General features: G+C 44.6%; 1 protein-coding gene across 2 annotated transcripts in view; it reads right to left on the reverse strand.

Annotated features, from left to right (window-relative positions):
• Positions 1-24,900, reverse strand: part of CD164 (CD164 molecule) — a 104,688-nt gene extending 79,788 nt beyond the window's left edge. Inside the window, exon 1 of one of the 2 annotated variants that reach the window (XM_068279445.1) lies at positions 24,579-24,900. In XM_068279445.1, coding sequence (XP_068135546.1) covers positions 24,579-24,669 — 91 coding nt within the window. In that variant the 5' untranslated portion in view covers positions 24,670-24,900. The remainder of the gene's footprint in view (positions 1-24,578) is intronic. The other variant, XM_068279444.1, reaches the window with a different exon arrangement.
• Positions 24,901-26,250: the final 1,350 nt, after the last annotated feature.

Raw genomic sequence — 26,250 nt, forward strand, 5'->3', positions numbered from 1 at the left:
TGTATATATGTATGTGCATATGTATGTATGTATATATGTATGTGCATATGTATGTATGTATGTATGTATGTATGTACATATGTATGTATGTATGTATGTATGTATGTATGTGCATATGTATGTGCGTATGTGCGTATGTATGTATGTGCATATGTATGTGCGTATGTATGTATGTATGTATGTATGTATGTATGTATGTATGTATGTATGTGCATATGTATGTATGTATGTATGTATGTGCATATGTATGTATGTATGTATGTGCATATGTATGTATGTATGTATGTGCATATGTATGTATGTATGTATGTATGTATGTATGTATGTGCATATGTATGTATGTATGTATGTATGTATGTATGTGCATATGTATGTATGTATGTATGTATGTATGTATGTACGTACGTACGTACGTGCGTGTGTGTACACACACTTTATTGCAGCAGCACAATTACATTTTTTGCCTTATATGAGAAATGGAACATTTTATATTTTCTCTTTTACAGTTTACATGTATTAGGAGACTGTGCTTTTTTTTCCCAGACTCCGACGCCAGGTACCCAAAAATTGATCTAACTCCTCGACTAGACTCTACAGCCCTAGTGATTCCAGGCCCTTCATTATATCATTGACACGCTCCCAGATTCTTTTAGGCCTCTTTTCCATGGACTGTTGATAGGCAGTGAAATGTCTCTCAAACTTTCACAACTGTTTGCTGCCTGGTAACTGTTCACTGATGCCTGATAACTGCTCACTACAGCCTGGCAACTGCTTACTGAGCACACAGTTCAACAGTCCGTGGAAAAGAGGCCTTATACAGTTCCTTGGTGGTGTGACATATATTCCAGTCCACAAGGCCACCATAGTATATACACCACTTATTTTGTTCTACATGTGATGCACTGTCTGATTGTAAACTTACTTTGGATATTCCTGGAGATAAATTGTATTTCCTTCTCCCCTTTAGCATTCCTGCACCATTACCCTTTGCAGTTCCTGCAGGTGGAAAAAAACTGTTTGGCACAGTAGGTTCCCTCCTGCCCTCCTGTTGTTCTTGGGGGTTCAATGAAGCTGGACACCAGCCTAGACTCAAGGGTGGGAGCACTTCTATAGATAAAACTAGGTTTCTCATGTAGTTTGTCTTTCAGTAGTGCATCCATTTTCAGGATGTTCCAGTTCTTCCGGATTATTCCCCCCCGCCCTTATGCTGGGAATTAGCATATAATCAAATAATACCGCACATTCATGGCTCCCATTGGTAATTCTAGATTTATACTTCAACAGATCACATCTCTCTAGCTGAGCCATTTCTTCAACTTCCCTTTTTAATTTTTGCTCACTGCTCTGTGTGTGGAAGGCAAAGGCATTACACTATCTGGAGATCCATATTATGCTGGGCAGTGTCAATATTGGAGAGCGCAGCAGAACTGCATTTTGCTTTATGGAGAGATACATTACATAACAGTCAGCAAGCAAAGATAAAAACTGAAATTTTTTTTAGCTGTGTGATAATAAATAGAGTTAAATGTTCTGGCAGTAATACAATATAATATATAGTTCTGGCAATTTTCCTGTCCTCTGCAGCATTTCAGTTAGGCAGGCAGTGTATAATTCATTCAAGAAATTGCACACAGAAAGGATGCAAAAAAATGTAGATAACAGATTTGAATAAACAATGTTTGTTTGCATTAACTAAACCCAGAATGCACCACAACGTAAATTAAAACAAATGAATATTCCATTATCCATTTCTCCCCAAGCCTTTTCAGCCAGATGCACGGCCTTACTGATTTTTCTGGTTAAAGGCAGTTACAGTGCAGTCCTCCAACTTGTGATCAGATACAGGTGGTCTCAAAATATGCCACACAAACATACTGCATGTGGTGCTGCCCAACGTTGAGCACACTACTTTTTCACCACCCAGACGTTAATGTGCTCAACTAAGATACATTTCTGTGTAGAACACTGCTTTTTTGGTAAAAGTGTAATTAAAAATAGCCATGTTGGCAGCTTTTCATGATACTCTGCACTTTAACTATTACCCTGCTGGAAGCTCTGTGGCCAGATTAAAGAGAGTCTGAAGCGAGAATAAATCTCGCTTCAGACCTCATAGATAGCAGGGGCATGTGTGCCCCTGCTAAAACGCCACTATCCCGCGGCTTAACGGGGGTCCCTGATCCCCCAAATCCCCTACGTAATGCGGGGGAGCGCTTCCTGGTTGGGGCAGGGCTAACCGCCGCAGCCCTGCCCCACACGCGTCTGTCAGCGCGTATCTCCGCCTCTCCCCCGCCCCTCTGTCTTCCTTCACTGAGAGGGGTGGGGGAGAGGCGGCGATGCGCCGCTGGCAGACGCGACTTGAGGCAGGGCTGCAGCCGTTAGCCCTGCCTCCAAGAACGACCAAGTCTGCGACCAGGTGTCGCAGTGGAGGGTTTGGGGGTGAAGGGACCCCCGTTTAGCGGCGCTATAGCGGCGGTTTAGCAGGGGCACACGTGCCCCTGCTAACTATGAGCTCTGAAGCGAGATTTATTCTCGCTTCAGAGTCTCTTTAACAAGTTCTCTCAGACACAGTCTGCCTCAATTGTCATCAAAATGCTCTTTATTTATAGCAGGATCTTATACTAGGGCAACTATACTGGAGGCGCTTACCTGGCTAAACTATACTGGGGGCATTGTGAATTTAGTGCTAAAGCTCGATTTGAAGAAAATCGTGAAAAATTTAAATCCCAATTTGAGGAAAAAAAAAATAAAATAATCGCAATTTCTATTTTTCCTAAAATCGTGCAGCTCTACTCCCAATAATACAGAGCTCTGCGGTGAGAGAAACATGCTGACTGCTGTCGCTCTGAACAAATCACATGATCAGATCACCCACTGGAAACATTCAGGACTTTTATCTCACACAACAAAAATCAGCAAGCAAAATAAAAAAAAATTAAAAAAAAAACAACACAAACCCTGTTGCTTCATACTGGATCTATGCATTACGGTTGCTTGAAAGTCCACACCAAAAGCTGCGCGCAGTGGAAGATAAGAGATGTCCTGAATCATTGGGCTAAACTTTGATCCTTTACATCAGTCAGCAGACACATGGCAGCCAATCAGGCTCTCCTGGAGCCCCCCCCCCCCCCCCCCTTTATATACAGGGCTGTGGAGTTGGTACAAAAATCTTCCGACTCCAACTCCTCAATTTCTGAAACCACGACTCCAACTCCGACTCCAGGTACCCAAAATGGCTCCGACTCAGACTCCTCGACTACTTTTAGCGTACGTTTCCCTCTGCGTTTCCCATTGTTTCCTGTGTGACGCACTTCCTTTCAACATGCAAAAACACAATAGAAAATGCAAGAAAAACGCATATAAATGCATGCATTTTTCAACTTGCATTTTGTTTTCTATGCGTTCTGCAAATGCTGACAGTATGAACAGGGCCCTAGTGAGAGAAGGGAGAGAGGTTGCTGCAGAGATAGGGAAAGCTTATGCTGCATACACACTTGAGATAAAAGTCTCAAGTGTGACTCTCATTCCATGTAGTATGAGAGTATGGCTCTCATACTACTATGGAATGAGGTATAATTGGTCTGTGATCTTGCCTTTTCCAAAGACTTTTATCTCAAGTGTGTATGCAGCATTAGTTAGGCTCTTGTTAGCTTGCTCCTCACTGATATTTGTTGCTGAAAAGCACCACCAAAACAGGTCTTTTGAGAGCTAATGTTCTTGTGATGTGTTTTTTTTTTTTTTTGTGTGGGGCCCACTGACACTGTCTGTCGCAACTGGCCCTTGCTGATTGCTATACTGTGACAGGCCCAGCACATTCAGTGCCTAGTGTGACTGCTGCACATTGTATTCTAATACCAGTCCGTGCATACCTTTCACTGCACCTGTGTGACCGACCACACACACTGTTTTATACACCAGTCCGTGCATACCTTTTCGCTGCACCTGTGTGACCGCACGCTGTTTTATATACCAGCAGTCAGTGCATCCATTTTCACTGCGGTTGTGTGACCGCACTCTGTTTTATATGCCAGGCCGTGCATACCTTTCACTGCGCCTGTGTGATTGCATATTGTATTATACCAGCAGTCAGTGTATACCTTTCACTGCATCTGTGTGATTGCACATTGTATTAGTCAAGTCAGTGCATACCTTTCTCTTCATCTCCCTCAATACGGAAAAACCAAAAGGCAGAGGAAGAGCCAGAGGCAGGCCACCCGGCAGGTCTGTTCGAGGTCGTGCTGACGTGATTTCGTGAAGCCCTGGACCAAAGTACAGTTTTCAGAAGGCATGTACCATAAACTCCCAAGATTGACAGAATGTAGTTGACTATTTAACACAGAACACTTCATCTTCCTCAGCTTCCGCATGGAAACGTGACAGATCTTACTCCGCAGCCACCACTGCTACTACTAGCACCACATCCGCTCCATTTGACACTTCGCAGGAGTTACTTGGTGGGGAATTAACTGATTCACAGCCATTATTGTTACAAGATGACGGCGCTAACAATGTTACACCACCACCTCATATGTCTGAGTTAGGCGTCACTATGGACGTAAGGTGTGAGAATGATGAAGTACCTGTTGTTGGCGCAGTTTTGATACCAGGCCGCAATTATTTTTCTCAAAATGCGATACCCAAACTGTACCGTGATGTTGAAAGGCAAGTAGTGTCATCTCTGGAACACAGCGTTGGGTCAAGGGTCCATCTGACCACGGATGCGTGGTCTGCAAAGCACGGTCAGGGCAGATACATTACTTATACGGCACATTAGGTCTACCTGGTGACTGCTGGCAAGCAGGAAGTAGTAGGTGGCTGTGCAACAGACCTAGTTGTGACACCTGCACAGCTTGCAGGCAGGCCTGCTGCCACCTCCTCTCCTTCTCCTGCTACATCCTCTTCGCTGTCGTCCTTCTCAGCTGAGTGGCAGTGCCACTCTACTGGTGCTGCAATCTCCTCTCCAACTACACACCCCCAGCTCCCCAGGGCCGATGCTGCATGCCAGGTACGACGGTGTCACGCCATCGTGGACGTCTTGCCTCAAAGCCGAGAGTCACACTGGAGCAGCTCTCCTGGCTGCTCTGAAAAAACAGGTGGCTCAGTGGCTGACCCCGCACCAACTGGAGATAGATCGGCATCCTGGTGTATGACAACGGCAGCAATCTCTTGTCGGCTTTGAGTTTGGGAAAGTTGACACATGTACCCTGCATGGCACATGTGCTTGCTCTTATAATCCAAAGATTTGTGTCCAAGTACCTGGCTTACAGGAGGTCTGAAAGCAGTCCAGGAAGGTGTGTGGTCATTTCAGGCGTTCCTAGACGGCCATGGCGCGCTTGGCCGATATTAACAGCGGAGAAACAACTTGCAGGTGAGGTGCTTGATTTGTGATAGCCGACTTGCTGGAATTCAATGCTCCTCATGTATGACCGCCTGCTACAACAGGAGAAAGCCATCAACGAGTATCTGTACAACTACAGTGAAAGGTCATGCTCTGGGGAGCTGGGCATTTTCTGGCCGAAGTACTGGACACTCATCCGCAATGCCTGCAGGCTCATGCGTCCGTTTGAGGAGGTGACAAACCTGGCAATTTGCAGTGAAGGCGCCATCAGCGACTTGATCCCATATGCTTTCTTCCTGGAACGTGCCATGCGTAGAGTGGTGGGTCAAGCTGTAGAGGAGTGTGAACAGTAAGAGGAAGAAGAGTCATGGGAAACATCACCTGTGGCATCATTAACACCTGCGGCATCATAGAGGAGGGGGGAGGAGGAGTCAGATGAGGGTTTTTGTTTTTTTTTAAGGAGGAGGCGGAAGAACAACCGCAACAGGCGTCGCAGGGGGCTTGTGCTGTTCACCTTTCCCATGGTATTGTTCGTGGCTAGGGGGAGGAGGAGAACTTACCTGACAACACTGAGGAAGAGCAAGACGAGATGGCTAGTACGTCGGCATCCAACTTTGTGCAGATGGTGTCTTGTGCAGATGGTGACCTGTACTGGGTGACAACGCTACTAGACCCACGGTATAAGCACAAAGTGGCAGAGATGTTACCAAATAACCACAAGGCTGAAAGGATGCAGCACTTGCAACACAATTTGGGCACTATGCTTTACAGTGCGTTTAAGGGTGATGTCACAGCACAACGGAATAAAGGTGCCACTGCCAGTATTCTTCCTTCTCTTCCCTTGTCCACTCAGGCAAGGACAGGACGCTCTAGCGATCTCATGGTGATGTCAGACATGCGGACATTCTTTAGTCCAACACCTCGTCTTAGCCCTTCTGGATCCACCCTCCACCAACGTCTCGACCGGCAGGTAGCCGACTACCTGGCCTTAAGTGCGGATTATAGACACTCTGAGCAGCGATGAACCCCTGGACTACTGGGTGCACAGGCTTGACCTGTGGCCAGAGCTGTCACAATTTGCCATCCAACTTCTGGCTTGCCCTGCCTCAAGCATCCTGTCAGAAAGGCCCTTCAGCGCAACTGGAGGCATTGTCAGTGAGAAGTAAAATTTTTCTAGTGCGTGTACATGCCTGCCTAATTTTTCTGGCTGCACTGCGGCTGCAACAACAAAACAAAAGGCATGTACATGTGTCAATTTCCCTTTGTGATCATTACCTTGCCACGGTGAAGGGGCTTGCGTATCACAATGAAGCAATGAACGGTTATATGAGTGTGTTGGGGAGGCACACCTGACCCAAGATAATAAGGTCATTACTTCATTGTGGACAGACTAAATTCGATCAGCTGGACACTCCGTCACTGTTGTTCTGTCATTGAGCTACCTCAGCCTGACCATATGGGAGTAAAAATCGCCCTCTCTTGGACTCTCACCAGTGTGCGCACCAGTCCAGCATGGCCGTCACTACACAAACAGCTGTTTGCGGTGTGTTACACAGTGAGTTTGGTCTGTCAGTGTGAAGCAGTACACTAATTACACTACCTGATTGATGTATACACATGCAAGATGTTTTAAAGTACTTTATGTCTCCACTTTAGCAATGCAATGTGATTTCTGCCCTTAAAACCCTGCTGTGCATCAAATCCGGATTTTTTTCCCCCTGGACTTTTGGCGCGTATCCCACTCCGCCATGCCCCCCTCCAAGTGTTAGAACCCTTGAAACATCTTTTCCATCACTTTTGTGGCCAGAATTAGTGTTTGTAGTTTTGATAGTTCGCCTGCCCATTGAAGTCTATTGCGGTTCGCGAACTTTTTGCAACTTCGCATACCAAAACCTGCGGGTTCGCGACATCTCTAGTGGAAAACACTAACTCCAGGTGCTGTCTTGTCTTCTCTCTTTACAGGTGCCAGCTGTGCTGCTGCATACACTGTATAGCTCCTGATGCATCACATGATCTGATGCAGGTATTGTGACACATCAGAGCCTACAGAGGATGCTGCAGTACACCTGGAGTTATGGTATGGCTTTTCTGCTGTGCACTGCTCAGCAATGCTGAAATAGAGGGAGAGAGGCACACCCCATGGCCCGCGTGAAGTTGCCAGTTACTTGAGAGTGATGGTTAATAGCTAACCAGGGTCTACATATGGGAGCAACAGCTATATTCAGCTGGGTATATCTCCAATAAAGGAATGGTTTACTTGTGTCTGAAACATTCAGACCCGGTCAGATTAAACATGGTTAACCCTTTCCAATCCTACGTCAGACTATATCTAGCATTGGCATTTTCCTTTGTAGAACCAATGTAGGATATAGTCCAACACAGAAAAACTTGCAGTCACTAGATGGCCCTTTTGTCGGATAAAATCAGAAACAGTGGCAGCCCCTTCAAATCAAAGTGTCAGACTGATCGCAGCTGGCCCCATTCCCTGCCACTGTGCCACATAATGTAAAAATTACGTGGGTACATTTGGGTTGATTACTAGACGTGCAGCTGCCAAAAGTGAACTTCAATGTGGATCCCTTCCAGCACCACGTAATGATGAAATTGTATGGTGCATGTGAAGGGTGTGGAGCTACAGCACACGAGCTGGCGCTGGCCTCACCTCTGATGCTGGGTCACCTCCTTGCTTAAAAATGCAAGGAGGTACAGAACCTCTGAATCCCTGCTGCTGCCACAGATTCCCAATCACCCCCCCCCCCCCCCCCAAGCCACACAATGCTGGGGGGGGGGGGGGAACGGGACATGGTTGAGGGGAAAAAGGATTGGAGAGACTCTCAAAATGTGATCCCTACCACAGTCAGTCAGTCTCATATCCCTAATATTGTCTAATGCCACTTTTAGGGGTAGCCAATTCACTTACCAACTTTTGGGATGTGGCTATGAAAGCTGCAGGAAGCATTACACATTCCTATGTACAGAAATGGGAGGCAGAGCTTCCTCCGTTCAAATCATATGGAGGAGTGGAAAGACGCCAGAAAAACTATCTCTGGCATCTCGATAAATAAAGCCATAGAATCCATCCATAGTCCTATTTTGTTTCTTGCAGGCTAGCCAGTCTACAGACAGGTTGCCCCAATCAATGCTACAGACTTTGATGCAAAGCACGACATTTACCATATTGTCTGGACCTATTCCTGGCTCACACACGTCTGATCCAAGATGTAGAGAATACTGTACTACATTTGCAGTTCCAGTGTTACATTTTAAATCAGCGCGACTCATAAAATTTACGAAAGCTTGTTATCTAAGGACATCTTTATGGCAGCAAAACAAACAATTGTGAAAGCTTGGTAGAAAATCTATTGGTCCTTTGAGACCGTAAACTCTTGCAAAGGAAATTCATGGTCTATGAGATAATACTTGACAGACCACTAATCACATTTTGAGGTGCAGACCCCTTAAGGACACCTAAACTGAGATGATATGGAGGCTGCCCTATTTATGTGTGTAATCCAGACACTACTCCAGCCAGAGAGATCAGAAGGACTGCCAGGCAAATGGTAGTGTTTAAAAAAGGAAATAAATAAGCAATCCTCCATATGCCCAGGCAGCCCAGTTCAGAACCTTCCATCTTTAGGTACTACAGTAGCATCCCTTTATAGAAAACTCAAAGGAAACAGGAAAAGCAGTTTACTATATCAGACGTTTACTACTGTACATCAGAATTGGTCATACATTGTATATTTATTTAAACAGACCCATTTGCTGGGACCTGAGGACTTAGTTTACTATATCCAGAGGTTTACTATATTATAGTTTACTATAACAAGATCCTACTGTACTAGGCTAATATTTTTCCCATTCAAAATCTAGAGTTTAAAAAAAAACACATGAGGCACAAGCCTAAATGACTGGACTTTCATATAGTCATCTTTACTATGCTTTATTAGGCCAGTGTTCTCCCCAGGCTCTTTGCACCCGGCTAGTTTTGGTGAATACCCAGCTGTCATTGGCTCACATCCTGCTCTGCTGTAAGCAGAATAGTGCCGGCCCTGCATTTTGTCATGTCGCCCCACCCGGCTACTTTTTCATGCCACCCGGCTGGCAAAAATTTCTGGGGAGAACACTGTAGGCAAACTAATAACATTTTAAAAGGATGGGGAAAAAATTACAGCAGTGCTTGCCTGTTTTAGTACACCTATCATATGAAAGACCACCAAGCTGGATGATTCTTGTTCAGAAAATGAGGTCTTGCCATCCCACTTCCTGTGGACAACAAGGAGTCTATAAAAGACCATACCAGCATAATAAATGAAACAAACTCATCTCGTGCACATAACTGAATATAGACAAGCTAAGCAATGATCTGTGCAGCTAAGGAATCAACCGTATAAACCAAATAAAGTACGCTGGGAATTACAGGTACCCCCTTCATCACTGCCTCAATCACTACTCCATTCAGTCAGGTTTTCTCCTTTAATTCTTGTAAATGTAAAAAGTGCTGTTCTCACTACTTTTGGAGATACATAGATATCATCGCCATCTAAACAAAATCGGTAGAGTATATGAAGCAAGCTGTACAGGAGAAGCAAACTTGATACTCTGCCCCACACCTTTTGTTTACACAGTTCACATTCACCTGATTGCAATTAGATCAAAACTTCAGCACTATGGCAGCTCTACAATAAGCAACCTTCCACCCAAAGGAAAAAAAAAATATCAGAAAAAGGTCTGCGCTGTCCGAGCCAGGCTAGAAGGTCTGCGCTGTCCGAGCCAGGCTAGAAGGTCTGCGCTGTCCGAGCCAGGCTAGAAGGTCTGCGCTGTCCGAGCCAGGCTAGAAGGTCTGCGCTGTCCGAGCCAGGCTAGAAGGTCTGCGCTGTCCGAGCCAGGCTAGAAGGTCTGCGCTGTCCGAGCCAGGCTAGAAGGTCTGCGCTGTCCGAGCCAGGCTAGAAGGTCTGCGCTGTCCGAGCCAGGCTAGAAGGTCTGCGCTGTCCGAGCCAGGCTAGAAGGTCTGCGCTGTCCGAGCCAGGCTAGAAGGTCTGCGCTGTCCGAGCCAGGCTAGAAGGTCTGCGCTGTCCGAGCCAGGCTAGAAGGTCTGCGCTGTCCGAGCCATGCTAGAAGGTCTTAAACAAACAGCGTTGGTGTTTGAAATTGGAACATCATTCCAAATACATCAAAACACCACACTTCAGCACTGAACCTGCATGTAGACAGGGTCAGGCGAACACGCTGAAACCAGCGCAGGAGATTTGGGCGCAGCCGGCGCCACCATAGGCCATAATAGGAATTACGGCTATAGCAGGCACAGGGTGTAACTTCAGCGCCGTCAGAAGACGGAGCTGAAGTTACTTTTAAAATGTAATAATTCGGCTTCCAGCAATTGCTGGAAGCCGAATTATTTCATTCCCCACTATCCATGGCGGCCTGGAGGGGGAATAGTATTTTTTTTTTGACAGTCAAATTTTATTGATTTTGAACATATAAAAGATACAACACTGGTGAGAGCACCAGAACAACCCCCCCCCCCCCACCCTAACCCTCCCTCCCCCCACCCTTTCCCTAGTGCATCATGCTGACAAGAGGAGATTATGAGGAAGCCAAGGGGTTGACCCCACCGTTAGGCGATAATCATATGTTATTAAACCACAGTATCAGGTGTGTGGGAAGACATGTACTCGGACCATTGGAGCCAGATTTTATCAAATTTCAGGGGACATTTCCTGTTGAGGTAAGTAAGTTTATACCAGATCATAGCTTTATTTATTCTTTTGAACCATGCATTCTTAGCAGGGGGCTGTTCAGAGAACCATTTGAAGAAGAGCTCCCGCCGGGCATACAAACAAAGGATCTTGACCAGTGTAATCTGGTGATTGGATAGAGTGGCGTCAGTGTAAAGACCCAGGAGAAGAGATTTGGGGTCCGTCACAATCCTCTCCCCCATAACTTCCGTTATAGTTTTAGCTACCATACCCCAATATGCTTGCAGTTTATCACAGGACCATATCATATGGAAGAAATCTCCCTCTTCCCTCTGGCATTTAGGGCATATTTCAGACTTCTCCGGGAAGATTGCATGCAATTGAATGGGAGTACGGTAGATTCTGTAAGTCAGTTTAAGGTGTAAGAATTTATCAGTAGCTGATATTGTAACTCCCTCCATACTAGATAGCACCTCCTCCCATTCGCCGTCTTCAAGGGGACCCACATCCACCTCCCACTTCTCTCTTGCTTTAGCTAGCCTGGGTATAGACTGAGGGATTAACCTGGAGTACAGCTCGGATAAAGGTCTGTCTAAATGTTGCCTTATGAGAGGGCCCTCTATACAGTCTGAATCCCAGGTCCAGCGGCCAGGGAACTGCTGCTGCCAAGCATGGCGGACCTGAAAATATCGGAAAAGCATATTATTTGGTAGGCCAAATTTAGATTTTAGTTGGGCAAATGTGAGCAGGGTACCTGATGGAGCAAGATGCGTTATTTGCTTAATTCCATTGCTCGCCCAGGCCTGTGGGTCTGGGATAGAGGTGAAATGAGGAAGATGCGGGTTGCCCCAAAGAGGGGTGTATGGGGAGAGGGTGCCCGGATCCCGCCGCCCAGCCCTAGCAACCTCCCAGGCTCTGATGGTAGCTTCCATGGGGGCTGTGATCAGAGAGTATTTGTTGGTCCCTCTAAAGGGGAGGTTTGTCAGGGCCTCATAGGATCCCATAACTGCAGCCTCCAGTACCACTGCCGTGTTGCGTTCATCCTGGGAAAACCACCAGCGGATGGTTACCAGGAGAGAGGCCAAGAAATACTTCCTGAGGTTCGGGAGGGCAAGACCTCCACCATCGAGGCGGAGCTGCAGGGCGGAGAGCGAGAGACGTGGAGCACCCCCACCCCATATGAAGCCAGAGGTGACTCGGTCTATCCTTTGGAAGAAAGACAATGGGATCCAGACAGGGGACTGTCTAAACACATAATTGAATCTTGGCAGGAACAACATCTTGAGGAGGTTGACCCGTCCCACGACTGAGAGAGGAAGAGTTTTCCAGGCCTGGGCCTTGCGAGAGTAGTGATCTAGAACTGGTTGGACATTAAGTGTAATATAGTTGCTGAGGTTCCCATCTATAATAATGCCTAGGTATTTAAAGCTGGATACCCAACTGAGCTGAGGATGGGGGGGTTGGGAAGCAATTTCTTTGTCTATGGGAAATAGAAGGGACTTACCCCAGTTGATACGGATTCCGGAGTAGACCCCGAAGAGATTAAGAATTTGCAACGCTGCTGTTAGGGATGAGTCCGCATCATTGAGAAATAGAAGCATGTCATCCGCGTAGAGTGCCACCTTCTCAACCAATCTCCCCACTCTAAGCCCCACCACCCCCTCCGCTAGACGGATTTGGATGGCTGCTGGCTCGATTGCGAGCGCAAATAAAAGAGGTGACAGGGGGCATCCCTGTCGGGTACCCCTGCGAAGTGGAAATGGATCAGAAATTGTATCGTTAGTTTTGATTCTAGCAGCTGGAGAATCATACATCAGCCTCACCCATTTAATGAATTTTTCTCCTATCCCATACAGGTGGAGAGCCTCCCAGAGGTACGGCCACTCAACCGAGTCAAAAGCCTTTTCGGCATCTAGCGTTGCGATGACTCTATCCCCAGAGCCGTCCCTTGGCAGAGATAGGTGGGTATGCAGTCTTCTCAGGTTGATGTCCGTACCCCTGGCAGGCATAAAACCCGTCTGATCTGGGTGAATAAGTGTTTCAATCACCTGGACCAGTCTCCTGGCTAGGACTTTGGCCAATATTTTAATGTCTACATTAAGTAGGGAGATTGGTCGATAGGAGGCACATCGGGTAGGATCTTTATCTTTCTTGGGAATTACCACTATAAGGGCGGTTTTCATGGAATCCGGTAGTGGGCAGTCGTTCTGCATGGAATTAAATAGTGTAGCGAGCGTTGAGCTTATTTCTTCCTTGTACATCTTGTAGTATTCCGCAGGAATACCGTCTAATCCAGGTGTTTTACCTGTTTGCATACTAGCGATGGCCATTTCAACCTCGTCTTCTGTAATATCCCCGTCTAGGAGGTTTTTTTGTTCCGCTTGCAGTCGTGGGAGAGGGACCCCCCCCCCCAAGATATTCCATAAGCTCCTGTAGAGTGTAGTGGGCTCTGGAGGAGTACAGGTCCATGTAATATTCTCTGAACGTATTATTGATTTCAGGGGGCGTAGTATGGGTCACACCCGCATTGTCCACAACTAGTGGTATGCTGGTTTTAGCTATCTGGTCTCTGGCTAACCACGTCAGGAGACTGCCACAGTGATTCCCCTGTTCAAATATGCGGTGAGTCTGCCTGAGAAGATATTTCCTGGTCAGGTCCACTTCCATTAGGTTAACCTTTCCCTGAGCCGACTTCCACTGTTTAAAGCCTTCCTGGGACGGACAGCCGGGAATAGTATTTAATACGGCCGGGACTTGTGCAACAGCAGTATCAGCCATATACCGGCTGAATCCTGCGCCCAAGTCCCCAGCGCCGTTCTTTCTCGTACGCGGGTCAGGAGGCGTTCACTTACTTGCACTTCGCGTGACTACGATTTTTCTTCCAATTGGCTTTGGAAGGAGGAAGTATGGAGTCACATGAAACACACCATGAAATGCAAGTAAATTAACTCCCCCTGACCCTGTCCACAGAGTCTGAAGCATGGGGTTCAAGAGAATTAGGAACGATGTTCCAAATTCGAACACCAACAATATTCTCAAATGTTACAATCAATGCCCAACAAGCTTCTATCTAGTCATGAACCAATCTTCACTTATTATTTTTATTTATAAAGCGTCAACATATTCCGTGGCGCTGTACAATGTAAGAAAAACAAACAGGGGATACATAATAATACAGACAATGATATACATCAAATATGAACACTGATACAAAATACAGCACTGCTGATTACAATTTGATTTAACATGATGACTAAAATGTATAAATGTCTAACAGAGTGCAAGCAATTAAATTAATAACATTCCATGACACAAAAGGGTGAAAGCCCTGCCCTTGCGAGCTTACAATCTAAAGGAATGGGGTGGAAACAAGAGGTGGGGAAGTATACAGTATATGTACAGGTAGTGCGCAATTAGGTTATTTAGTGGGTGCATGGCCTAAGCTAGAGAATATGCTTGTCGGAAAAGGTGGGTCCATCAATATCTTATGTATGGACCTAAGTTCCTCACATATTGCATCATATCCAAAAGAATAGGAAACATTTGCCTTCCATTAACTGTAATTTTAAAACTTCAATGAGTACAATAATAAATAGATACTCATATACGGGTGCAGTATAACAGGGACCCAATACAAAATATAAGCATTTATCAAATACCACTTCTGCCTTGCCAATATCCAGCTCGCCCTGAGGACTGCCTCTTTTGGGGTTGTGTGCTGTGGCAACAAATACAATTTTGAGTTTAACTAGTATTAAACAGAATGTACTTAAAGGAATACTATCGATTCACATATTTTTTTCAATTGACACAGGAATTGTTTGGGAAGTGCTGCTAAATACTGGTGTATACATTTTAGTAGCAACTTCTTTGTTTACTGTTGGCAAAATACTTTCAAAGTTTACTGATGCCAAAACTGACAGCTGACTGAGCCATGAGGAGAGGGGAAATTCCCCTCACACTTGATCAGTTAACTCTATGTGTAGCTCTGTGTGTGACAGAGAAGAGAGCTCCCAACAGCTGCAGCTCCTGTGTCCTGTGTTTCTGACTGAAGTGTCTGAAGAGAGCAGAGGAAATGTAACTAATTCTCACAGCATTTCATACTGTTTTTGCTTTCAGAGTTTAATATGTTTGATATTTGCTTTCTGTAGTCTGATATGCAACTCTGGCTGTGCATTGAAGCATGCACCCCTTCTGCAATTGATTTGTCCCAATATAGCTAAATCCTACCCTCAATAAATTACAGTTTTTGCCTCTGATATTTAACATGGAAAGTAGGAAAAGGTTTACACAGCTACTAGACATTATTTGCACACTGTCATTTTAGAACACTTGGGTATCAATAGTATTCCTTTAAATGTGCCCATACACTCATCAGATTAGTAGCAGATAGATCATCAGATAGATTTCTTATCTGATGTGTTTTAGGAACAATTTTTAACTAGGATAGAATTCCAATAGATTTCAGTTTGAAATCTATTGAAAATCGATCTGATGGCATTTTTTGCCATCAGATTTCTATTAGGGCCAATGCAAAATGATAAGCAATCTCAACAGATAGACCTAGATTTTGCACCTTGCTAGTTTGATGGAAATCCATCGAAATCGGCCGATCGGCCAACCGATTTGCAATCCACCGATCGATTTTGATCGAACGATCGGCCAGAAAATCGGCTGAGTGTATGGGCCCCTTAAGAGTTGTTCTTTCTCTGCTGAGTAATTGTCAATGACTAAATGAGCTTTATTCACCATTTGTGGTCAGTAGCTAACAACCATGAACTTGACTTTTTCTGAAATGCACAAGTGCCTGTTTTTAACTTTGCATGCCTTTACTTGTAAGAATTAAGATCAGCTAGGAACAGAGAGAAGTGAAATACTCAAATGCAAGTGCAATCAGTATTACAATCATCGGACATCCATTCAGACCTTGTGTTATTGCATAGTACGTTTGTGACACTTCTCATTTTAACAAGTAAACAAGAGATCTAGCTGGCTGCTATTAAGAGCAACCAAGGAATGCAAGGCATGCTGTTAAGTGAAGGTGGATTGCTTTAACCTTTCCACTTCTGCAAATTAGTGCTCGACCAAAGACTGCACTTCCACAGCTATGTGCTGGCATATCTATACATAACCTGGAGATGGGAAAATTATGATTTCCTGCTCCTCCCACAGGCATCATCCATGGAGCGACCTTGCAGAAGAGATATCACCTTCATGCTAACTTTTTTTTCACATGCAGGTCATGTCAATGCCCTCAAATAATACATTAGAATAAATAAAAACAAACACAAATGGGTACCAAATATCAGACGACCCCCCCCCCCCCCCCCCATGCAGACATCAAACTCCATCTCCACTCCTCTTGTTGACTGCTCTCTTTCCAGTTTTTCTCCACTCTCCGAACATTTGCTCTTTTCTCTTATCTCCAAATCCCATCTAACCACCTGTTCTTTGGATCCTATCCCATCACATCTCATTCCACAGCTATCCACATCCCTCATCCCTGCCCTAACATCGCTGTTTAACCTATCCCTCTCCACTGGAATTTTTCCATCCTCACTCAAGAAGGCTGTTGTAACACCACTACTTAAAAAACCATCTCTAGACCCCACCGAACTTGCTAACTACCGCCCAGTGTCACTTCTCCCATTTGCATCTAAATTACTTGAACGCCACATTCATGCTGAACTAAGTCAGTATTTATCTGCAAATTCCTTGCTTGATCAGTTCCAGTCTGGCTTCCGGTCAAACCACTCGACAGAAACAGCCCTCACCAAAGTAGCTAATGATCTCCTTACAGCTAAATCCAAAGGCTATTATTCCATACTAATCCTTCTAGATCTGTCATCAGCATTCGACACTGTCGACCACACTCTACTCCTACAGATCCTTTCATCTAAAAGGACCTTGCTCTCTCCTGGATATCTTCTTACCTCTCTGGAAGGTCTTTCACTGTTTCTTATTCAGATCAGGCCTCCTCTTCACAGTCTGTCTGTAGGGGTACCTCAAGGCTCTGTCCTCGGTCCCCTCCTCTTCTCCATCTGCATGCATGGTCTTGGTAACTTAATCAACTCATTTGGTTTTAAATACCACCTATATGCCCCAGACCTCAACTCCCTCCTCACACGGGTTCCCGACTGCCTGTCCACTATTTCCTTTCATGTCCTCTCGCTTCTTAAAACTTAATATGAATAAAACTGAACTAATAGTCTTTCCACCATCCCTGTCCACCTTGTTATAATTTAAGTATTATATGTAGGCCTCAGTTATTTGAACTGAGTTAGTTGAAAGGCTTGATTTGCACAGGGTCTCTTTCAGCATAATTTCTCGGAGAGAAATTATTAAATCCTTTACCAGAAGCAGATTGTCCTCGTCCGAAGGACAGGAACACTATCTGTTCAAAATGTACCGACTTTCAGACTGCAAAGGGGAAAACAGAGGCCAATATTTACCAAACATGGCATTCTTTGTATGTAGAGTAGAGGACACTCGGAATATTAATTGAGTAGGTGTGTGTCATTACCCTATGAGGGATCTGAACCAATTATAGGTTTAGGGTAATGGTTCAGATGATGACACAGTTAACGCTTTCCTGGTCAGTATTAAAGTGAACCTTAAGTCAAGGAGGAAAAATTAGTTTAACTCACCTGGGGCTTTCCTCAGTCCCCTGCAGCCGATCGGTGCCCTCGCAGCCCCGCTCTGATGCTCCTGGACCCGCCGGCGGCGACTTCCGGTTTCGCCGTCACTGGCCGACAGGCATGGGAACGCGAGTGATTCTTCGCATTCCCAGCCACAATAGCTCCCCCTATGCCGCTATTGCGGCCTCCTGGCCGCAATAGCAGCATAGGGGGCGATATTATGGCTGGGAACGCGGAGAATCACTTGCGTTTCCATGCCTGTCGGCCGGTGACGGCCAAACCGGAAGTGTTCGCCGGCGGGTGCAGGAGCATCTGAGCGGGGCTGCGAGGGCACCGATCGGCTGCAGGGGGCTGAGGAAAGCCCCAGGTGAGTTAAACTCATTTTTCCCCCTTGACTTAAGTATCCCTTTAAGGTTCATGATGGGCCAACAGAGTGCACTCTTGCTTTCACGCTCTCTATCTACTGACTGGAACCCTATTTACTTTCCTTTATTTATGTAATCTGATATAACGTATGCTGTATATATTAGGTAGGCAGGCCTCAGGGCTAGGTAGTTAGATGTAACGTAGGATAGACATAAGAAGAAACCTGATTCCATGCAAGGGAATCAAGAAGCTGTAATGCAAAAGACTTACTACAGAATAATCTGCTTTGCTAAGATGTAACGAACTGTATCTGTATATCTGTTTACTGAATAAACACTTTGTAACTTGGAAGACGCCTAAAGAAGTTCTATCTCCTATGCTGTTTTGCTGTGATGAGAGTCATGTTTGCAGCTCTTACTAATGAGTTGCTGGTGCCGGAATAAAGGTGTGTTGCCGAGAGAAGCATATAGTTTCTTACACACCTCTTTGCCTGATATTACAATACATGTTAACACCACATCTATAACTTCAGTTCCCAAAGCACGGTGTTTAGGGGTTATATTTGATTCTTCTCTCTCATTTATTCCTCACATTAACTCCCTAACCAGCTCCTGTCATCTCCAACTCAAAAAAATTGCACGTATCCGACCTTTTCTCTCCCATGACACAACCAAAATGTTAGTACATGCTCTTATTATATCTCGATTGGACAATTGCAATATTGCTTGGTGGACTTCCAACTAACCGACTAGCACTGCTCAATTCTGTACTGAACTCTGCTGCTCGACTTAGTCATCTCTCCTCTCGCTCTTCCTCTGCTGCTCCTCTCTGTCAAGCTCTTCACTGGCTACCAATTAACGAGAGGATTCACTTCAAACTCTTAACCCTAACCTACAAAGCTCTCCACCAACTCTCTCCCTTGTACATCTCCTCACTAGCAGGGCTGTGGAGTCGGAGTCGTGGAGTCGGAGTCGTGGAGTCGGGCAATTTTGGGTGCCTGGAGTCGGAGTCGGGAAAAAATACACCGACTCCGACTCCTAATTAATTTGTAACTGTAATTAAAATAGAAAATATGATAAAATGTTCTATTTCTCAGATAATAGTCATTAAAAATAATGTATATATACAGTATATATACAGTAATAGCTGTGCTTAGTTCACAAAAATGAAATAAACCAATCAAAATTAGTTACTTGTGCTGCTTCAATAAAGCAGTCCCTGTATTTTTAAGGTCAGATATACATATCTGATTGTGACTGTATATATGATGTGTACACAGGAATCTCTTATATATACTAAATAACATCTATGCTGTAAGAATAAAGCCTGATGTGTAGCCGTGTCACTAATAGAGATGGTCAGCGAGATGGAAATAATTCTGCGTCGATTCTGATTTATGCAAATGTATGCACTCCCTTTGCTGATGAAATCAAATAATGTGATCTGTTATTAAAATTTGGTTTGGTGACTACAAATTAAAGGGTAACTGAGACGGATGAAAAGTAAAGTTTTATACATACCTGGGGCTTCCTCCAGCCCCCTTCAGGCTAATCAGTCCCTCGCTGTCCTCCACCACCAGGATCTTCTGCTATGAGTCCTGGTAATTCAGCCAGTCAGCGCTGTCCGGCGCATGCCGCTCCCACAGCCAGGAACATTCTGCACCTGCGCAATAGTGCTGCACAGGTGTAGTATGCTCCTGGCGGCGGAGTGTGTGCATGCGCACTACGCCTGACTGGCTCAAGTACCTGGACTCATAGCAGAAGATCCAGGTGGTGGAGGAGGACAACGAGGGACTGATTATCCTGAAGGCGGCTGGAGGAAGCCCCAGGTATGTATAAAACTTTAATTTCATCTGTCTCAGGTTTACTTTGTTACACAGTAGTACTATACTCTACATATGCACTCCCCACAGAGCTGCAGGGAATCCACTGAGAATGCTGTGCACATTGAACGCAGAGGTGTTGTCTGTTTACAATCTCCTCATTCCCTTGCAGAGTACCTGCACATCATTCTTACATGTACCCACACTTACATTGCCTAGGGCCTGATAGATGTTCTTTGTTCCGGTTTGTACCTTTTACAAGTACTCTTACCAAGGACTAGTTTTAGTCTAAAGGGAATAAATATAGTAGTCTCCATATCCTTCTCACTTCAGTTGTCTTGTAAAATTCCTAAGCATTGGCAGTTAAGAGACAAATTTCATGTTACATACTTTTAATCAACAAAATTGTAATATGCAAATTAGAGGAGTCGGAGTCGTGGAGTCGGAGTCATCCTAAACTGAGGAGTCGGAGTCGGTGGATTTTTAGACCGACTCCACAGCCCTGCTCACTAGTCTCCAAATACCAACCCAACCGCAATCTCAGATCTGCACACGAGCTTCTACAATTACTCCTCTTCTACAATTACCTCCTCACATTCACAAGACTTCTCATGTGCCTCACCCCTCTGGAATGCCCTTCCACAGCACATCCGTCCCTCTCCTACCTTTGAAATCTTTAAACGCTCCCTCAAAACCCACCTTTTCCGACAAGCATTTTCTCTAGCTTAGGCCATGCACCCACTAAATAACCTAATTACACACTGCCTGTACATATATCGTATACTTCCCCCACCTCTTGTTTCCACCCCATTCCGTTACATTGTAAGCTCGCAAGGGCAGGGCTCTCACCCTTTTGTGTCATGGAATGTTATTAATTAAATTGCTTGCACTCTGTTAGACATTTATACATTTTAGTCATCATGTTAAATTTGCAATTGTAATATTGTAATCAGCAGAGCTGTATTTTGTATCAGTGTTCATATTTGATGTATATAATTGTCTGTATCATTATGTATCCCTTGTTTGTTTTCTTACATTGTACAGCGCCACGGAATATGTTGGAGCTTTATAAATAATAATAAAAAATAAATGGGAGACGCCTCTTGGCAGAGCTCCCATTCTGACTCTTAAATCAGATGTAGATTCACTAATTCTGTAACCATGTTCAGAGATCCCTTTAGCTGGATTATAGTATTGGTATAAAAGGATTTCTATAAAATAACTTAAGTAGCTCTGGGGGGGGGGTGTCTCACCCCCCCCTCCCCCTCAAATATATAACCATAAACTGTCCAGATTTCCACTATATGTACTTTAAAGGAAACCTGAAATATCTTTGAAAAAAAAAAAAAAGTTACGTACCTGGGGCTTCTGCCAGCCCCCTGCAGCCGCCCTGTGCCGTCACTCAAAGATCCCCCAGTCCCCACCACAGCTCACTTTCGTTACTGTTGACTTACAAGTCTACGATGCAGTGCGAGAAAATCTCAACGGGAGCGCGAATGAGGAGATGTGCGGCCAGGGATGCGCAGGCGCCGTGGCCATCGACTGTCAGAAACTAAAGTGAGCCACGGCGGGGGGACCGGAGAATCGTTGAGTACCAACACGGGCACAGGACAGCTGCAGGGGGCTGGTAGAAGCCCCAGGTAAGTATATAAAAAAAAGAAGGTATTTCAGGGTCCCTTTAGCTCATTCACTGAGCTCGTTTACGAGTTAGCAAGAGGCAATTCTAAGCATATGCGTTGGTTTAGTGCATTTTAGCTTGACTGGTTAGTCTGATAGTATTATTCTAGTTTTTTTATGGCTAATCTTGTAACACCCTGCATAAATTGATACATGCAGCTAAACATCCAAAAGAGTCAAACTGGCAAAAAAAACTCCTTGAAAAACATTTTGAATGCAAAGTAACTCCTGGAAATAGATTTGCCATGATAATCTGAGAGCCTGAGCCAGAGACACATCTGTGGAAAGAGGGCTCATTCACACTAGAGGCATGTTTTTTTTTTTGTTTTGTTTTTTAAGCGCCCTAATAGCACTTACACTATGCTTTCCAATGAGATACTTCTCATTGCAGCATTCCGTTTGCTTGCCACTGACAAAAGCGATGCATGTACCATTTACAAAGTGAATTGGCCCGAATGGAAGGTATAGGGAAATCGCGAAGAGCTTGAAAAATTTCCCCAGCGCTTTAAGTAATAAATACAGTGGGCTCTATTCTCAAAGACTTCCCGCATGCGGTAAAGTACATGTGGGAAGTTTGCGACCAAAATACCGTCAAGTTGACATTCTCAAAATGTTCCGCATGTTATTTCCGCATGCAGAAAAAGTGCGGTAAAAGTGCGGGATTCATGCGGAATAATTTCCGCAAAAGTCGGTATTTTCCGCAATAAAAAAAAAATCAATTCTCAAAAATGTTCAGGCGCATCATTTCGTCGTTATTTACCGATTTTTTATCACCTACAAATAGTAGGTGATATATTCCGCATCACATTTACTTTAATGAAGTGTGGAGGCTTAAGGGCTGTGCTTGGTGGACTTTAATATTTTTTTTTTAAACACTTTTTCATGCGACCTTTTTACTGCATGATTCCCGCATGAATAATGCCTGTTTCCGCATCTTTTTTCCCGCATGCGGAAAATATTAGTGAATGTGGAAAAAATGCGGAGTTTACCGCTGGCGGAAATATAGCGGTAAAATTTTGCGATGTTTTTGCCTCTTAGTGAATAGAGCCCATTGTATTTATTCATTCCCATGGGAAAAGTAATCACTTCCTGACTGATGTCAGGAAGTGATTTAAATATTTGCTCTGCTAAAGCGCTTACAAAAGCACTTATAACACGTAGAGCAGAACGGTTTGAAGGAAAAAAAAAAAAAAACAATCGCTCAGCATGGGCGAGAGCGCAACGCAATGTAAACAAGGCCTAACACAATTATTTGCATCACATTGACTTTCCCTAGTCACTACTGCAACCTCCAATTGAGCTATTATGCAAACTGACATTCAAATATCATTTTAATAAGTATTTTAGTACTTTACAAAAGAGTAACAATTTTATAAGCTGTAATTTGTTTAAACAAGTGCATTTAATATTAACGTACGTAAGCCGTACAGAACGGCTACAAATTAAATAATAAAGTAGTACTCTACATATGCATTCCCTGAATAGCTGTTGTGAATCCACTGAGAAAGGTATGCACATTGAATGCAGAAGTGTTTTATTTATCACAAGTAAACCTGGCTCAGACCATGCATGAAGAATGTGCGATACAGGAAGAATCCCCTCATTTTCATGCAGTCACTCTAAAGGTGCCCATACATGGTACAATTTCATTCGATTACTCCGTTGGATCAATTTTTCTAACTTGCTTGATCAGATTTTTATAGAAAAAAACAGGATAATCGTTTGTTTTTCTTGATCAAAAAAGAGAGATTATTTTCTATTTTCATTTGATTTGATCATTTTGGTCGAATAAACAGGAAAATCAAAACGTTTTTTATTGTACCATGTATGGGTATCATAACGTACCCACAGTTAGATTGCCTAGGGCCTGTTTGATGCTCTTTGTTCCTATCTACACCCTCTACATGTACTCCTACCAAGGGCTAGCTTTGGCATTGATGAAATGCCTTTTATGTCACATACTTTCAATCGACAAGGCTGCTATATGTAAATTAGAGTCGGTGGTATGATAAACTGAGAAGCGAACGATTTTTGTACCAACTCCACAGCCCAGCTAAGAAATTCACTTTCAACCACCTTTGGCCAGTTTATCAATTGAAAGTGTGACTGCATATGTTGGAAGATACTCTGTGCGTGGGGGGCATGTCAGGAGCAGTGAGGGATCAATAGCCTGTAGCATGGCACTGGATCGAGCAGTACAATGCTTGCGGTTTGACCAATGCTTTTCCATGTAGGGTAGGAACAGATCACTATCTGAGTTAATTCCAGTTGGATAGGGAACGATCAGGCTTGGCAGATCAGGTCATAGTTTAGCCATGTAGGGGCAGATTCACACTGCAGTCCAACTTTCTGACTGCAGAGAACCCGATCCACGCAGTAACAAATTACTTAAAGGGCAAGTAGGAAGGAAGATTTTTTTTTTTTTTCCAGGCATTACATTTGGGTCATAGGCAGACTGGATAATTGTATAGGCAATAGCAAGTTAGGAGTTAATTATATGTTATGCCGCACTGTAGTTTCACTTTCCAGCAGTTCCAGGGGAGTACACACAGGGGATTGGCACACTGTCATTCCTAATCATGATTCCCTGGTAGTGAAATACAGCACTAAAAAAGTCTGATCAGATTTCTAACACAAAATGATTGTGAACTATTAATTCTGACATTAAACAAGGATTTTTTATTTTATTTTTTTACACCCAAGGAAAAAAAAGCCACCATCTCAGTTAGTGGATTTTCATTACATCTGCTGACCTGTTCGATTAAAATACTGGTAAATGAACACAATTTGGTGAAAAAAGATAACATCTCCATGATGAAACAGATGTACTGTTGTCGAGAGAACTCTGCAGGTATAGATACTGTATATATAATATTGTCAGGTGACACTTTCAATATACACGCAGCCTGTCCCACCCTGCACTGAGCCCCGCCCTGCGGCAGCGCTCCACCTGTCACCCTGCAGGTCTCTTGGCACACAGACCCGGGACACTGGCACTGTGATGGTGGGAATGCTGAGGACTGGGGGATGCTTCTTCTTACCATCAGTGGCGATGACGGTGACGATGCTAGCCCCGAGCAGCATGAGCAGCATCCCAGGAAGCAGCAGGTGTCGCGAGTCGCCCCTCGTCATGGTTCTGCCTTGTGACGGCACTGTACCTTTCTCAACTGTCACCGCAACTCTTCCAGAACCTCACGTGATCACCGCTACAACCAACCGCCGGTGGCTGGGTGGGGTCAGTCAGCGAGGTGCAATATCGTCAGAATCAGGAATACAACACAGAACCTTCCTTCCCTCCACTGAGTGCGGTACCTCGTCCGGCGAGTCCCTCGCACCTCCTGTCCTGACGTCACTGCGCACGTGGCACTAGAAAGTGCTCACCTCGTAGCAAATCAACTTTGCATTCTGTTTCTTCCTGGGGAGACAGTGCCATCTGGAGTGTGCCTAGCGGTATTGCTGACTCGTATACTTACATCAGCAAGTAAAAAACTCAGTAAACCTGAAGTGAGAGGGTTGGAGAGGCTGACATAATTTATTTAATTTAAAATTACATACAATTAAATACAAATTTCCTGGCTGCCCTGCTTATTCTCTGCCTTTAATGCCATAGACTGGCAGATGTATCAACACTAAAAGACTGAGGTAAACAGTGTTTCTATATGTCTTTGTAAATAAGGGTAAGATAGTCCAATCTTCTAGGAGGTACAGGTATATATAAGTAAAAAAAAAAATCATCTTTATTCTGCACGCTGGACATCATGCTTCAAAGCATAAGCTGCTTCATCAGTAGAGATGGCCCGAACGGTAAGTCCGCAAACTTATTTGCGCAAACTTTGGTGGTTCGCGTTCGCGGTGAACCGCAAACTATATGCAAACTTTACTACATCATTAGGGTCAACATTGACCCTTTACATCACAGTCAGCAGACACAGGGTAGCCAATCAGGCTACACTCCCTCCTGGAGCCCCCCTTATAAAACACAGGCAGCGTCAGCCATTTCACTCACTCGTGTGGCTGCAGCAGGGCCGGCCTTAGGTTTCACAGCGCCATGAGCGGAACCTGATTTTTGTGCCCCCCCTTCATCCTATTCGCGCATGCGTACACACACACACACGCCCATATGCAATTCCTTTTCTCCCGAGATATCTCCTAGGACAGTGGCTCTCAACCTTTTTTGAGGTTGTTACACATCACGCCAAATGCTCAGATCTCTGACACGTCTCATATGTATAATAGAAAAAATACTATTAATAACTACAAATGGATGCAAAGAGTGCATTATTTTAAATATACTTAGAAATGAAGGCTAGAACCTTTCAGGAATATTAATAAAAACAATCAGTGGGACAGTTAGCCGCCCCCCCCCCATTTAGAATGACAAAGAAAGACAATTTGCACCACACGTTAAAGCCGCAGTGCCCCCCCTCCCCCCCCCCCCCAAAAAGAAATAAATGCCCTCAGACTCAGTATAGGTAGGTAGCCAGGTATAGGTGCCATAGTATAGGATCTCATGTGTAGGTGCCCTCAATATAGGTTGCCAAGCATAGGTGCCCCTAGTATAGGAAGTCAGTTGAAGGTCTCCATCCCCCCCCCCCCATAGGTAGCCAGTCGTAGGTGCCTCCAGTATAGGTAGCCAGGTGTTGGTGCTCTCAGTAAAGGTAGCCAGCTATAGGTGCCCCCAGTATAAGAAATCAGGTGTAGGCGCCCTCAGTA

This window comes from Hyperolius riggenbachi, chromosome 4 (genome assembly GCF_040937935.1).
Source record: "Hyperolius riggenbachi isolate aHypRig1 chromosome 4, aHypRig1.pri, whole genome shotgun sequence".
NCBI lineage: Eukaryota > Metazoa > Chordata > Amphibia > Anura > Hyperoliidae > Hyperolius > Hyperolius riggenbachi.